Source organism: Erpetoichthys calabaricus, chromosome 1, assembly GCF_900747795.2.
Source record: "Erpetoichthys calabaricus chromosome 1, fErpCal1.3, whole genome shotgun sequence".
Classification (NCBI taxonomy): Eukaryota; Metazoa; Chordata; class Cladistia; order Polypteriformes; family Polypteridae; genus Erpetoichthys; species Erpetoichthys calabaricus.
Genome location: NC_041394.2, coordinates 95,897,060 through 95,913,754, shown reverse-complemented (window position 1 = coordinate 95,913,754; position 16,695 = coordinate 95,897,060). Strand labels below are relative to the sequence as shown.

The following is a 16,695-nucleotide window of genomic DNA, read 5'->3' as shown; positions in this document are numbered from 1 at the left end:
GCACCACTAAATTATCTAAATTGTTTAGCTAATTTTTTTTTACTAAAGTTGTGAATGACTTACCTCCCGTGTCACGTCCAGTGCTACCTCCAATGTTATCTCCACTGTGGACAGTAAATTTGCAGAAAACATCTGGAGAAACTTTTTCTGCCTCAATGTTGTCCTCTGAGCCGCGAAGAATTCTGCTTAGCATCTTTCCATTATCTGCTTTGAAGAGCACATTTCCATCCATCACAGAAGCTTGGAATTCACAGGAGGCATCAGGCTGGTGCTTAGCAGCTTGGATGTATTCAATGGAATACTCAGGGCTTCTGCAAAGGTACATACCCCGTCTATCCTGCAGCAGAATCTTACCATTCCTGGCTTGAGACACTTTATACCTGCAGTGTAGTTCATCATAGTTTTCAACCACTTGAATTCTACATGCTACTTGTGTACAAAGCTTGTTGCACCAGTACTTTCCATTATCAGCCACAAATGTTATCCAGTTATTTGAAACAATACTGTACACCAATGGACTTAAATTTTTCACTGTGGAAGAGAAATAAAGACATACAGTGTACTGTACATTTCATATATTGTAGATAGGAGGGGTTTGTAAAGTAGAGTTCTGAAATACTTGGCTATGTAGTTCTTTGTAATGCATCAGTATCTGAACAGATAACAAAACCAGACATTATAAAGTCAGATGAATGCTAGCCACTTCAAGACCGTTTATTCTCTCCCAATTGATTACCATGGAAATGGCATTAAACTTAATTGTATCAAAACAAACTGAGACATGAAATTTACTATTGTCTGAATTTTTTATATAGTGTAATATTTGATAATGCATATTACAATTAATATTGCCACTTTTTGTGTAGAACTGGAATAACCTCTGTGTTCTTGTGAGTTCACTGAAGTTTCACCTGACACCCCAAAGACATTCATGTTAACCTAAAGGGTGTCTTTTATGTGACCCAATGTGAATGCTCCCTATTATTGAATGAAGTTCCGCCTGGGGCTGGTTTATGTATTTTGCCTCATGATGCCAGGATGGACTGTAGTTTCCTGTGACTGGACTTGAACTTTGAACATTTTTGACACATTGTTCTTGGTTAAAAGCATATATTTTACATGTCTTTGTACTCACTAAAATCAGGAACTGAGCTGCCAACATAAGTAGAATTTTGCTAGTCATTCTGAGGGCAACATCTTTCAATACAAAAACGTCTTCTATTTAAAAAATTACAATTTTCTCTGAGTGAAATTAAAAATAGCAGATTTAAAATATTTTGAGGTAATCTGCTTAAACTTGTAAGCAAATATTATATTGACATTGTTCATGACTTACTTTCAATAATGACAGTAAACTGGCAGAAAACATCTGGAGAAGCCTTTGCTGCCTCAATGTTGTCTTCCAAGCCACGTAGGATTCTGCTAAGCATCTTGCCATTGTCAGCTTTGAAGAGCACCTTTCCATCCATCATGGAGACTTGGAATTCACAGGAGGAATCAGGCAGGTTTTTAATAGCTTGAATGTAGTTAATTGAATACTTAGGGCTTCTGCAGAGGTAGATGCCTCTTGTGTCTTGCAGCAGAATCTTCCCATTCCTGGCCTGAGACAGCTTATACCTGCACTGTGTATCATCATAGTTATGATTGACTTTAATTTTGCAAGACACAGCCGTACAAAGCTCATGGCACCAAAACTTTCCATTATCAGCCACAAATGTTATCCATTTCTCTGAACCAATAATATTTGCCAAAGAACTCACATTGTCCACTGTGGGAGAGAAAGAAACACATATACTGTACATTTAATAATGACATGAGGGGTTTGCACAATAAAGGTATGACATACTTGACAATATATTTTTGCATAATGTGCAAGCAAATGGAAAGATGACAAAATCAGTCACCATAAAGCCAGATAAATGTTAGACTATACTTAAAGATTGTGCATTCTCTCCAAAGTGATTACCATGGATATGTTATTTAAACATAATTGTGTCATGGGAAATTGAGTCATTAAATTTATTTGTGGGGTTGTCAAATGGTGTAGTGTTTGATAACACTTGTTCCTTTATTTTCAGGATGAATCCTTCACGTTGAAGGGGTGGTACAATATTTGATCACTTTTGTCTCATGACTCCAGGAATGTGTGTTAGATCCCCAAACTGGTTGTTGTCTGCATGTGATTTTAATTGTCTTCTATGTTTTGTGAATTCCTCCCAGTTTCCTTTGATGTCCCAAAGAAATGCATAACTGATGTCTCTAATTTGACACGATATGAAAGTACCCTGGTATGGACTGGCATTCTGTCTAGGGCTGATTTTTGTTTTATACTCTTGCTATCAGTATAGGCCCTAACTTCCTTTGTAATGAAAGCAGTAAGTTAAAAAAAAATGATAGGACAGCTGGCTGTTATATAAAATATAGGTAGGACTGTTCTACGCTTTGCCACTTTGAAAATTTTTCACAAACTGTTCTTAGTTAACATACCACATTTTTTCAAGTCCCTGTACTCGCTCACTAAAGCCAGAAGCTCAGTCTCTGATAGAAATTGGATGTTTCTAGACAGTCTAAGAGCAACATCTTTTAATACAAAAATGTCTTGCAATTCAAACTTAATTTTTCTCTGAGCAAGATGAACAAAAATAACATTTTTACACTTATATTCAAGTAAATTATTTAACCCTGTCCATTTTCTAAACCCACTTTATCCTGAGTAGAGTCTTGGGGAAGCTGGATCCTAACTCAGCAAGCGTTGGGCGCAAGGCCATTGCAGGGAAAACACAAGGACCAATTTGACATCACCAGTCCAACTTTCCTAAATGTCTTTGGACCGTGGAAGGAAACCAGAGCACTGGAGGAAACTTGTATGGACACGGAGAGAATGTGCATTCTCCACACAGGAAGGACTAGGGTAATGAACCCTGGATTCCTTGTTGTGAGGCAACAATGCTACCACTGCACCACTAAATTATCTAAATTGTTTAGCTAATTTTTTTTACTAAAGTTGTGAATGACTTACCTCCCGTGTCACGTCCAGTGCTACCTCCAATGTTCTCTCCACTGTGGACAGTAAATTTGCAGAAAACATCTGGAGAAGCTTTTTCTGCCTCAATGTTGTCCTCTGAGCCGCGAGGAATTCTGCTTAGCATCTTTCCATTATCTGCTTTGAAGAGCACATTTCCATCCATCACAGAAACTTGGAATTCACAGGAGGCATCAGGCTGGTGCTTAGCAGCTTGGATGTATTCAATGGAATACTCAGGGCTTCTGCAAAGGTACATACCCCGTCTATCCTGCAGCAGAATCTTACCATTCCTGGCTTGAGATACCTTATACTTGCACTGTGTGTCGTCATATTTTTCATCCACCTGAATTCTACACGTGTCATCTTTACAAATGGTGTTGCACCAAAACTTTCCATTATCTGCCACAAATGTTACCAGTTTCTCTGTATCAATGTAGCATGCCAGTGGGCCTACATTGTCCGCTGTATGAGAGAAAAAAATACACATTTAATATAGACACAAGTTTTCCTCAACAAAGATATGAAAGATCAAACTACGTACTTCTGTATAGTGGATAGGTAAATGGAAAGATGACAAAGTTTGTCTTTAATATCAATGCTAAGCTGCTTAAAGATAGTACATTCTGCCAAAGTGATTACCATTGAAATTAAAGTGGCATGATGTGACTATCATGGCAAACCGAAACATGAAATATGGTGATAGGTGGGTTGTTAAAACAGGTGTTATTTGCTAATACTTGTTTTCTTATTATTTGAAACATAAATACTTGTATAGGATACAGTATAGTGTTTATCACTTCTGCCTCACAGCTCCAAGCTTATATATTAGATAACAAAGCTGGTCTCATTATTTCCTTAGAACTTGAATGCTTTCCTATGCTCTTCTGAATTCTCCTCTGCCTCCTCTCTATATCCAGATCAGCGGAACTGGTGACTCTAAAGTGAACTAATGTGATTGTTTGCTTTTGTGGAATGGCTTCCCATCCAGGTTTGTTTTCAGTCTTGTGCCTGTATTGGAAACTGAGAAGGTGGGTAGAGGTGTTATTAACAATGGTATGGGCAGACTTTGAACAGTGTGCTTCTTTGAAAGTACTTGGCAAACTATTCTCATTTATTAATATACAGTACATTTTTCACAGCTGTTTCTTACTAAAGACAGGTACTGAACCATTGACATCAGTGGCATTTTTTAGTTACTTAGAGGGCAGCATCTTTTAGTTGTCTGACAAATAAAGTCCAATATATCTGAATAAACCGAGAATAGAAATAACCTTTTTTTTAAACTTATTTAAAAAATTTGCCAAATTGTTATATAACTTCATAACATGGTTGCCCATAACTCACCTCCAGTACTGACAGTAAACTCGCAGGAAACATCTGGGGAATTTTTTTCTGCCTCTATGTTGTCGGACGAATCACGGAAGATTCTGCTTAGCATCTTGCCATTATCAGCTTTGAAGAGCACCTTTCCATTCATTACAGAGACTTCAAATTCACAGGAGGCATCAGGCTGGTGCTTAGCAGCTTGGATGTATTGAGTAGAATTCTCCGGACTTCTGCAGAGGTACATACCCCGTCTGTCCTGCAGCAGAATGTTGCCACTCTTGCTAAATGATGCTTTGTACTTGCAGAGTGCATCATCATATTCACTCTTCACCCCAATTTTACAAGCATCACCTTTACAATTCTTGCTACACCACAACTTTCCATTGTCTGCTGTGAAGGTTAACCATTTATCTGTGTTAACAAGGCATGCCAGAGGGCCTAAATTGGCTGTTGAGATAAAGAAAGAGTGACATTTAAAAGAATTAAGGTATTTTTTTTAAAAAGCCTCCATAATCTTGCAGTTTTATTCCATTCTGCTGTTTTTTCATAGAATGTAATCTTTGGAATTGTGGAGATGAATATCTTGTTTCTAGTATTCTGTAAACACACTGCAAATAGTGTGCTGACATATCGCTGTTTACAATTAATTGTCAGATTGTATGTGGTGCCTTTGACTCAGTCAAGTTTACTTGACTGGTCAGCCTGTAGTAGTTGACAAGCTGTTCAGGTTCAGGTGGCATGTGGCTATTCCAAATTGGACAGCTGCTGCATAACAACATCTGGAAGAGATGACAAAACACAGCACTTCAACTGGATAATGTGAATGAATGTGCAAAAGGTAACTGGCTATTGGTGAGCCCTTAAGGACTGAAGTGGTTATGGTGCCACAAAATAATTAATTACTAGCCTAACTCACTGAAGCAACACAAGGATACCTGATTTATGGTAGCACAGTGGTTAGCAATATTGCTTACCAGTTCTAGACTTCTGGATTCAATTCCCATCCTGGTATTACTTGTTTGTACAGTTGCAGGGTCTGATTTTAATAATGTGAATTTTCTGTAAGTACTCCTGTTTCTACCCACATCCCAGACCTATGCATTTTCATTTCCTTGTCATTCAGAGATATTCAGCTGTGCTTTTTAAAAGGTGCTGCAGAATCTTCTATTTCAAAATGTAATGCAAAATACATTGTGTTTGTAGGACACACTGTGCCACGAGTAAAGGAATTCATAACTTAAAGCAAATAGCTTGTAAATTATTACCTCAAATAATATATAACAACGAACAAACCAATAAGATCCAGTATATACTTCACAGAAATTACTGATCATAGTGACCATCCCTACTGCAAACACTTAAGGTTTGTACAGGCAGTACAAACCGAGGCCATGCCTCTATTAATACTTTCATTGAGTGACTGCAAAAAAAGCATATTCTTTGATAGAATAGTTTTAAACAGACATTTGACATTGTATCGAAACTTCTTTTTGTCACACATTTCTTGCATTCTTAACTTGAGACCACCTTTCTTTGATATACTGTAACTCTGCCTCTCAGTTTACACTGTTTTCAAGAATAAACCAACAACTACCTGCACTTTTGTGAAAATTTTGTTTGGGTTAAACTTTTCCCATGTACATGTGGAAACATTGTTTATCTATGGTCACAGTGGTAAAGGTTTGACCTTGATTAGTCAGGTTTTCTTGTTGTTTTCTAGGAGTTAGCACCTCCGTATTCAGGGGCCGAAATCCTCGTCGGTTCATCAGAATTGTGGTACAGACTTGTTCATTGTTGTTGGTAGTGGATGTGGACGGGTGTCCCTCTCCTTTATGTTTAACAATTGTCTGACCATTTTCTAACCTCTTAATCCATTTGTAAACACTTTCTTCTTCTTCTTCTTCTTTCGGCTGCTCCCGTTAGGGGTTGCCACGGCGGATCATCTTTTTCCATATCTTTCTGTCCTCTGCATCTTGCTCTGTTACACCCACCACCTGCATGTCCTCTCTCACCACATCCATAAACCTTCTTTTAGGCCTTCCTCTTTTCCTCTTCCCTGGCAGCTCTATCCTTAGCATCCTTCTCCCAATATACCCAGCATCTCTCCTCTGCACATGTCCAAACCAATGCAATCTCACCTCTCTGACTTTGTCTCTCAACCTTCCCTGAGCTGACCCACTAATGTACTCATTTCTAATCCTATCCATCCTCGTCACACCCAATGCAAATCTTAACATCTTTAACTCTGCCACCTCCAGTTCTGTCTCCTGCTTTCTGGTCAGTGCCACCGTCTCCAATCCATATAACATAGCTGGTCCCACTACTGTAGACCTTCCCTTTCACTCTTGCTGATACCAGTCTGTCACAAGTTACTCCTGACACTCTTCTCCACCCATTCCACCCTAACTGCACTCTCTTCTTCACCTCTCTTCCACAATCCCCATTCCTCTGTACTGTTGATCCCAAGTATTTAAACTCATCCACCTTCGCCAACTCTACTTCCTGCATCCTCACCATCCCACTGACCTCTCTCTCATTTACACACATGTATTCTGTCTTGTTCCTACTGACCTTCATTCCTCTCCTCTCTAGAGCATATCTTCAACTCCCCAGGGTCTCCTCGACCTGCTCCCTACTATCGCTACAGATCACAATGTCATCAGCAAACATCATAGTCCACGGGGACTCCTGTCTAATCTTGTCTGTCAACCTGTCCATCACCATTGCAAATAAGAAAAGGCTCAGTGACGATCCCTGATGTAATCCCACCTCCACATTGAATGCATCCGTCACTCCTACTGCAGTTCTCACCACTGTCACACTTCCCTTGTACATATCCTGTAAAACTCTTACATACTTCTCTGCCACTCCCAACTTCCTCATACTGTCTCCACATTGTGCAGAATGCTCTCTATGGATTTTGGTCCCCGGTACACCTTCATCCCATAAAATGTGGATTAATGCTCACTGCTCCTCTTTGGTGCAAACGGATAGCGGAGTGCGCATGTTTACTCCTAGTAAACAACAGAAAAAACTGACTGATCAAGATCTAAGCTTTACCACTGTTACCACAGACACATTATGTTTTCACATGTGTGCAGGGAAAGCTGTACAGCCAACTCAAACTAAATTATCACAGAAGTGCAGATAATTATCGAATTACCCTCAAATATTACTTAGCATTAAATATGATACATGAGGTGAGGGTATTTAATATAACTTTCAGCCTTAATGCATCACTCTGTCTTTTGGAGTTGTCTGTATGCTGTGAAAATCTCCTTGTGATATTTTATTACTTTATGTTCCTGGTTTTTAACTTCTGTTTCTTTTTTAGCTATGCTGGTGTCTACCAATACAGTTTCATTATGGCTGCTCTGGATATTCGAGCACCAATCTACCATATGGATTATGTACTCATGATCTTTGTTTATCAATTTTGATTTCATGCTTGATTTTCTTAACCATACAATCATCTGTCAAAAACCTGATGCTTGTCTTCAGCTCCTTGCTTGTGACCTTTCCTTCTACTTTTGAAGTGGCATCTCACTCAGAACCAGAACATGTCCCCAATCAGATCCACCTTTAAACTTTATTATCAGCCACTTTCAAGCATTATCAGTATCACCATACCCCAGTAACCAGTTAGGTATTTGCATTAAATATCGAAATATTTATTTCCACAATGCTATATGAAGAATATTACAATTTTAGTTTAACAACATTGAATTTTTGTAGTTTTTTAGTTTAATAACTTAAAAGAGTGAAGGTTTGTAATGGCTCATGGCTGTTCACATCATCATGATGAAGTGCACTTATATTGGGCACAATAGACATCTACTGTATAATAAGGCTGCCACAGTAGCCTATTTTACTGCTCACAATGGCAATACATTTCAGTAACCAAATCATACACAGCACAATTTAACTGCTGAGTTTAAATGTCATAGTTGAAAAGTCCTAAATGTTGTGAATGTGAAAAAGATTTGCAGTGAAAGGAATAAAATATGGCAAACAAGTATATGTATATGTACTGCATATAAATGATAAATATACAGGGGAGCTGTCTCAGTATGCTTTAGCATGTATCTGCAAAAGGAAAAATAATACATAATGGTTAATTGTACAATGAAAAGTAATGAGAACTCTGATAACTGAACCATCATCAGATATTTTATACTAGAGTACAACTACATCTTGATTGACATTGTACATTGAAATAAAGTATTATTTTAATGGTCTGCCCAATACAGTTATGGGTTTAAGATGATTTGAAATCAATGTTTATAAAATTAAACGTGTTCCTATTATCATCCTATAGCTACTACTGTATATGTAAATTGCAGAAATTCACACTAAGGTCAATACGTAAATTCTCATTTCCTCTATTTTTGTTAGTGTGATTCTAGTGTTTTCCTCTGAAGTTTAATTTTTGTCATGCAGTTGGACTTCGCTAATTCAGTAAATGTAGTATGCGTATTATGTCTAGTAATGTATTCAAGAGAGAGACAAAAAAGTGGAGAACACAAAGTTCAAGTAAACAAACAAAGGAAAATTGCTACTCTTCTTCATGATCTTCCTTCAGGAGTAGTCACTCTCATGTGGTATGTTTAAGAATTCTCATTGTCTTACCCTTTTGCCCCATTCCTCTCTCTCTCTCTCTCTCTCTCTCTCTCTCTCTCATAAACATATGTTATTCTGGTCTTTTTCCTTTTACCAGTGAGTCTATCTTCCGAATTTCCTTACGACTCCAGACTCTCTTTGATTCTTGCCACAAGACTATTTATGCTCCTTGTTGGTGTGACACCTCCAAGGCTAGACCTCCCTTTAATGGCTCCCAGTGTCTTTGTACCCCTGAGCCCTTAGCAGCCTTTAAAGGTCTAGATTATTTAGGGAGTTCCTCAGATATGCATTTCAAAGGCAACACATTCCCACTCATCTGTATCAGTGACACTGTCTTTAATGACTAAGCATGAGATTAATGGCAGGAAAAACATGTGCCCAGCTTCCATGATTAGGAACTATAGTCTGCTTCTTCTTTTGGTCAAAGAGTCTTATGACCTCTTGCCAATCATCTTTGCCACTTCTTAATTTTTGCTTGGTCAGTTGCCAAGCAGCATCCTAGGTATTCTGCCATAATAACATAAATAAAGTCACCATGTGATTAAATTACGCAGTGTATTAAATTCAAGCTCTAGGTGATTTTTTTTTGTCTCTTATATGCCTTATATCCCTTGAACTGCATCTTCTTTACATAAATATACATTTATATATCATTCTGTTTATACCTATAAAATGTTTATAATAATCTGCTTAATCTGTATTTTATAACACATAAATTTGTTTACTGTAGGATATGTCAGATTTTTAGAAAAAAAAGTTTTACTTTTTTTCTATGGATATACAGTATATATTTAGTTTTTAAAGTTATTGTGAAACATACATAGATATCCTCTTATAGTCACATTTTTAAATCTAAAAATGAACAGTTCAGTCTTTCATTGAAAGCTATGTCATTTCTATAGTATTATTCTTATCTAAAAGTAGTATTCTATACACAATCTTTCAAAACTAAAAATAAGTTCACCTTGCATTAAGATGCATTGTATATGTATACTGTATCAAACTATAATTTAGCAGGATTACATTTACACCGGTCAGTGCATCTTGTCCAACCTACTTGGTTGTATACATCTAGAAAATGCATTAGCGTTTACACTTTTGAGAAATGTGGTTACTGTGTCCTTCTGTGTTGTTAGCAAGTACATGGATTTTAATGTGGCTAAGTGGCTGTCTGCTCTCTGATCCTTATTGTATCACTGAAAATGTCCAATGTAAAAGGGGCTGCTGAACTTCTAGCTTACTTTGTAATGGATAAGTGCCATTTCCTTCAGCTGCACTGGTTCCCACTGAAAGTTGTTTGCAACCTTCTAATTGTCTATGATTTAATATGAAATAGCAAAACTTGACACATCGGTGTTCTTCTGGTCCAGTTAGTTAGGTGAAATGTGAAGTAAATGGTTTGTAGCGACTTTGATTTAAGTATCTTTTATGTTCCCTGAAGTGATTACAGCTGTAATTATCAATATCACGTTGTGTTAAAGGCAGCTGAGTAAGGATATGTGATCAGATCAATGGGCAACTTGTTTTTATATGTCTGTTTTAACTTGATACTTTAAATGAACAGTAAATAAAGAAAACATTTTAGGAGATTCCTACTTTTACTGGGGATTTTGCTATAAAACCTTTGATAGCCTATTTCAGGAGGTCCCCAGAGCAATTTGCTCTCAAGCACCAGTGCACCCAATTTTTTAAATGTACAGTAATCCCTCCTCCATCGCGGGGGTTGCGTTCCAGAGCCACCCGCGAAATAAGAAAATCTGCGAAGTAGAAACCATATGTTTATATGGTTATTTTTATATTGTCATGCTTGGATCACAGATTTGTGCAGAAACACAGGAGGTTGTAAAGAGACAGGAACGTTATTCAAACACTGCAAACAAACATTTGTCTCTTTTTCAAAAGTTTAAACTGTGCTCCATGACAAGACAGAGATGACAGTTCCGTCTCACAATTAAAAGAATGCAAACATATCTTCCTCTTCAAAGGAGCAAACAAATCAATAGTGCTGTTTGGCTTGTAAGTATGCGAAGCACCGCCGGTACAAAGCTGTTGAAGGCGGCAGCTCACACCCCCTCCGTCAGGAGCAGAGATAGAGAGAGACAGAGTTTGTTTTTCAATCAAAAATCAATACGTGCCCTTCGAGCTTTTAAGTATGCGAAGCACCGTGCAGCATACTTAAAAGCTGCACACAGAAGGTAGCAAAGTGAAGATAATCTTTCAGCATTTTTAGACGAGCGTCCGTATCGTCTAGGTGTGCGAACAGCCCCCCTGCTCAATCCCTCTACGTCAGGATCACAGATAGTCAGCTCAAGAGAGAGAGAGAGAAAGTAAGCTGGGTAGCTTCTCAGCCATCTGCCAATAGCGTCCCTTGTATGAAATCAACTGGGCAAACCAACTGAGGAAGCATGTACCAGAAATTAAAAGACCCATTGTCCTCAGAAATCAGCGAACCAGCAAAAAATCCGCGATATATATTTAAATATGCTTACATATAAAATCTGCGATGGAGTGAAGCCGCGAAAGGCGAAGCGCGATATAGCGAGGGATTACTGTACTGTAGCTGATTTGGAGTTAACTTCAATGAGGATTAATGATGACTTTTTGATAACATTAATGGGTGGAAATCAGCAACAAAAAATCCTAAAAGAATAGTTAAATTCTCCTTTTTAGTTTTTATAACAGTACTGTATCATTTGATATTTTGGCACTCTAGGATGTAGAGAGATAAAGGAAAGGAAGGAGTAAGAGAAGGGTGGAGAAGTTTAAAGTTAATTTTCTTCCCAGATCTGTTGAATAATTTTATTTTGTATATACTTGGTAAATGAGTATTACTTTTGGTATTATGGTTTAGTATAAAACAAAGAAATAACTGAAAACTAAAGAAACAGTTTAGAAGAACTGAAAGTGGAATTGTAAGACTAGATCATATTACCTGGTACATGAGGTGGATTACAGTATTCCTTTACTTTACCATCTGTGTAACACCAGTATTTCTTCTCACCTTGGGTGGCACACTCACTGTTTTTGCAAGATTTTCCAGATTGGGTTATGGTGGAATATTGAGGAGAACAAATAACACACTGATTTCCAGAAGAACATATGAATAACTTGCTCTCATAGTCATATAGACATGGTGTTGTACAACAGGGCATGATGCCATGTTCTGTTAGACATGAGACATTACATATGTTCCCTTCCAGGCACCTTGTCCCATCAGCAGTAACATCTGATGCATAGCTTGATTTCTCAGGAACAAGGGTACAAATGAGGTTGTCGTCTGAGCGACGCTGAATATGATGATGACTATGAACTGATGCTGTGAGATGGCCACTCATTAAAACACAAGCAAATTTTGTCTGCTCCTTGAAAATTTCATTGTTTTCCTGCCATTCATTCAAATTATCAAAAGATAAGTCCATTTCCATTTTTACTATTCTCTTATGTCTAACTGGTTCTTGACTTGATGCTCTCCTCCGCTTTGTCAAAACAGTAGCATCCCATGTTCTTCTTACTTCTGGTACAGAATTAGAGTACATGCTTCTTCCTTTTTGTGGCAGAAAGATCTTTTTTTTTAGGTTTCTGAGAATTTTCTGAGAATTCTGGGTAGAGGCACCACAATCATCTTGAAAAATGTTTAGAGATGGATTCTCATAGAGTGCTTGCAATTGCTCCTCAAGTGTTAAGATTTCCATTGGCTCAATTATGGCATCAGGTTTGTTGATACCCAAGTAACCAAAAGAAAAAGACTTGGTGGTATCATAAGCCTCAAAGCATACAGCAGTCCATATGTGACTGGGAAGAGTCACCATGAAGAAATCTCTTTCCTCTTCTGTCTCATCTATCTTTTGAATTGGAATCTTATTCACTGAAGGCACTACTCCAGAAACAAGATAAGCGATACCTTTATTCCTTAAGCGTTCAAGAACATTCCGAGTTTCATCTTCATACTCTTTCCACAGAACTCGATTGAAGCAGGCGTCCATTGGCACTGCATTTGTGAGAGTGAAAGTTGCAATCCTCCCATCATTGCACTGAAAATTATTTGGATTTAAATGACCCCGGTCATAGTTTGTGTTTTCATAAAAGCGATCGATAGCTTGGTTTTGTTTAAGCATTTCTCTGTCATTTCTTGGGAGATCCATATTATCATGAGGATCACTTGGGATTGAGAGCTAGAAATATGCAGACAACAATGAAAGATTTAGTAATAAAATCAATACAGCTGTTTCAGAAACAATAAATAGAGGCACTTCATTTTATAGGAATGAGAGTGTATATCTCCTTTTGAATTATTTCCAATTAAAAGAAACTGTGGTATAAAGCATGAATTGTAGCCATGCTACATATTTTCAAACAAGTCCGTATACACCAATCAGGAAAAATAATTTCTACATTTTCATAATTATTTTATAAAGGCCTATAAAACATTTCATCATGTATGTGTATTTTCATTTGATTTAAAAGAAATCACAGATGTAATACTGATTGTATTTCTAAAACAGTAAATAATATGCAGTATATACATACTGCATATTGTTTAGAATATAACAAGAGGCTATACTGGCAGCATTGGACACAAGCCTGGAACACTCTTACTGCATACGTACATACACAACCACATGGAGCCAAACAAGACCCTCCAATTAGTGTAATTTCAATTAATTCAGAGATACACAAAAAGAATGTGCTAACTCCACACATGCTATGTCTGTGCCGGGATTTAAACCCAGCACTCTAGAGCTTTGAGACTGGAGAGGTAATCCTTACAGCACCACCCACATCAGTGAATGCCTTAATAAATATAATGCAAATAGAAATATGTTTCATAGTTACAAAGAAAGCCAGGATCAGAGGGCAAGGTCAGCCATTGTACATTGCTGTTGAGCTGTTCTCATCAAATTCACTACTTTAAACCTAGCCATAATGTGGCTATACATAGCTGGCCCCCATTGTCTATAAGTTGTGGCTGTAGCAGAGGTTGACCAAATTCCGAAGGGGATTGTACTGGACTGAAAAGGTTAAAAGCCTAGTCTATACTGGAGTTAGACAAAGTGGTCCTTAGTCCAGACCTTGCTTAGAAACATCAATTACACAAGCAGTGTGTTTGTCTTGCTGAAAATGGGACCCAATTTATAACCAGTTAGCAGAAGATGTGATTTTGTTACAAACAAGAGGACTGACTCAGTGTTTCACCTCAAAAAGAAACTGCGGTGCTGCCCGCAACCAGAAGGTGTGACCAAGGCAAAGAAGAAGACAAGTTCCTAAAACAAAGAAAGAAAATATATTTCCATGTGTCTAGAAAAAGTTGACTAACAGATAAGCAAATCATTGCTTACATCAGACCATAAGCACACCTACTTTGATTCTGAGTACAATAATTGTAACTTAGCAGTTAGGGTAAAGCCAACTAATGTATTATGGTATCAGTGTTACTGTAACTGAAAGGTAATAACCTTGTGAAAGATAAGTTCTAGATGTTATAAGTTTCTTCCTAAATCTAGTAAAAAAAAAAGTGCAGAGCAGTAACTCTCATACATGCACACACTGCAAAAGTTATTCAGGAATAGTTTGAAGAACATGACAAAGAATTCAGCTTGGCTGCCAATTTACCAGATTGTCCAGATGAGCATTTGTGGGATATACTGGAAAAACAAATCTGATCCATGAAGGCCCCAGCTTGAAGCATGCAGGATCTACTGGTAAAGTGTGTGTGCATGTATGTATATTGTGGCACCCGGTTGGGGTTCATGCCCGGCCGGGATGCCCAGGAGGACCGGAGGAGGGCTTGAGCCTCCTCCAGACCACGAGTGGGCGACCGCCCTGGTTGCTTTGGGGGCAACGGGTACAGAGCTTGGAAGCTCTACCCTGTAGGGGCCCGTGGCCACTGCCAGGGGGCGCCCCGATGCCTTGGGGACCCTGGACCCCAGCATTTCCGGGTGTGGCGGAAAAGAGGGGACACCCGGAGTGCTTCCGGGTATGCAGCCGGCACTTCCGCCACACTGGGGAGTGCCGGTGGAAGATTGCCGGGGAGCACCTGGAGCACATCCGGGTGTGCATAAAAGGCAAGGAGGCGGCCTGAAAAGAGAAAAGGCATTGTTGTGTGGCCAGGACTTTGGGGTTTGTGAGCATAAGAACTTTGTAAATATGTATAATAAACGTGTGTTGGGTGACATGAGCGTGTCTGCCTGTCTGTGTCCGAGCCAGTCTCCACAATATATATATACCAGTAAACCCCCGATTCTCTAAAGAATCGCAAATCCAAGAATGGCAATTACTTTCTGTTCCCTGCAATCTTTGTAGAGATGTAAGATCATGGAGGGTGGGAGCGTCCTGGGAAAGTTTTCATTTAATGAAAGAAATATATTTGTAGTAAAGCTGTTTCCTTTTGGAGCCATGACTCGTTTGGTTCTGGTGTTTCAGAAGCTCGTTGTAGGCGCCTTTGTTCATTGTTTTTATCCATGCAGTCTCGTTTTTGTTTTTCTATGGGTGTGTTGTTAGCTAGAGGTCGTTTGCTGTTAGGAATCATAATTGAACCCCTGACCGCAGGCACTGTGGAGTAGCTGACTGTTGGCACTGTCAGTAGTCACCACTACCTCAAGTTTAAATACATACACATATATAGATAGACGCCGCATTCACTGTGTTTCCCAGTAGACACGATACGTGAGCCTTATTGCGAGTGGCAAAAGTGCCATTTAAACTAATACAGTTAGACGTGGAAACCGGGTTTTCTGATGAAAAAACAATAACGTTTAAAACAGTATCGTTTACATACAACAGATTTTGGTGAATCGTTTAAATGCAATTATTAATATCCATTTACACACTAATAATGGCAATTATTAAATAATAATAATAATTATTATTATTATTAACCATTCCTCCCATATATGTAACATTTCAGGGACTGCCTTCACACTTCTCTCGCTCACTCAGATCCTGTAATTTGAGAGTATTCAGTCTGGCAATATGGTGCAGCCTTAGTTTGTGGAAGACAGACACAACTAAAGACATCAGCATAAAATGATGGTTGTCAATTTCAAACTGTGTTTCCTCAATGTGCTCCTTGAGAAAAAACATCATCAAGTTTGAGACATGTTAACAGCTAACAACAATCTACATAGTGACTAAATACATTTAGCCAAAACGTTGTTTGGAGGCTCACTTGAGCACATAAATGCATAGCTTTGCTAGCTTAGCCTGGCTTAGCTAAAGTAAGGATTATAAAACGGGATTTTCTAATGGCCAAATATAACCAAAACAATTGTTCAGCCTTACCTATGAAATGTAATCCCCCGGAATCTGGTTTGGAGCGTACAGCAGTTTGTACAATCCCAAGCAGCACATTATTCATTACTTCACTCCACAGCAGTGCCACTCACAATATGGCGGCGACATTGACGTATGATTCTGCTAGTCATGAGGCGTCTAGTTATTCTGTGTCAATGTTTAAATATGTCACCATGGCAACTTGTTGGCATACACGCTTTACGTCAAGTTTAGTTTACAGGTTGTGTTGCGTTGTGTTGTTTGGGCGCCACTTACTGACTTTGGGAAGCCGCTGGGTTTGACTGTTGGGCACTGTGCGAGTGCGCATGCGCTTTTGGCACGGGTTGCGTCCGGCGTCCGTGTATATATACAACCTTCGTAAACATTACTAAACGAAGGTTTTATATGCGGTGGTGTGTGCGTTCGGGCGGCGGTTGTATTGTGACCTGAAGTTT

At 38.6% G+C, this 16,695-nt stretch overlaps 1 protein-coding gene across 7 annotated transcripts in view; it reads right to left on the bottom strand.

The window, feature by feature from the left end:
- Window positions 1-16,695, bottom strand: part of LOC114653417 (uncharacterized) — a 30,916-nt gene that overhangs the window by 9,290 nt on the left and 4,931 nt on the right. The window contains exons 2-6 of one of the 7 annotated variants that reach the window (XM_051921506.1): window positions 11,904-13,143; window positions 4,370-4,798; window positions 3,177-3,487; window positions 1,337-1,457; window positions 64-531 (exon numbers count right to left, since the gene is read on the bottom strand). In XM_051921506.1, the coding sequence (XP_051777466.1) occupies window positions 64-531; window positions 1,337-1,457; window positions 3,177-3,487; window positions 4,370-4,798; window positions 11,904-13,143 (2,569 nt within the window). Of the gene's footprint in view, window positions 1-63; window positions 532-1,336; window positions 1,769-3,019; window positions 3,488-4,369; window positions 4,799-11,903; window positions 13,144-16,695 lie in introns of all 7 variants that reach the window. The other 6 variants (XM_051921720.1, XM_051921596.1, XM_051921537.1 and 3 more) reach the window with 6 other exon arrangements.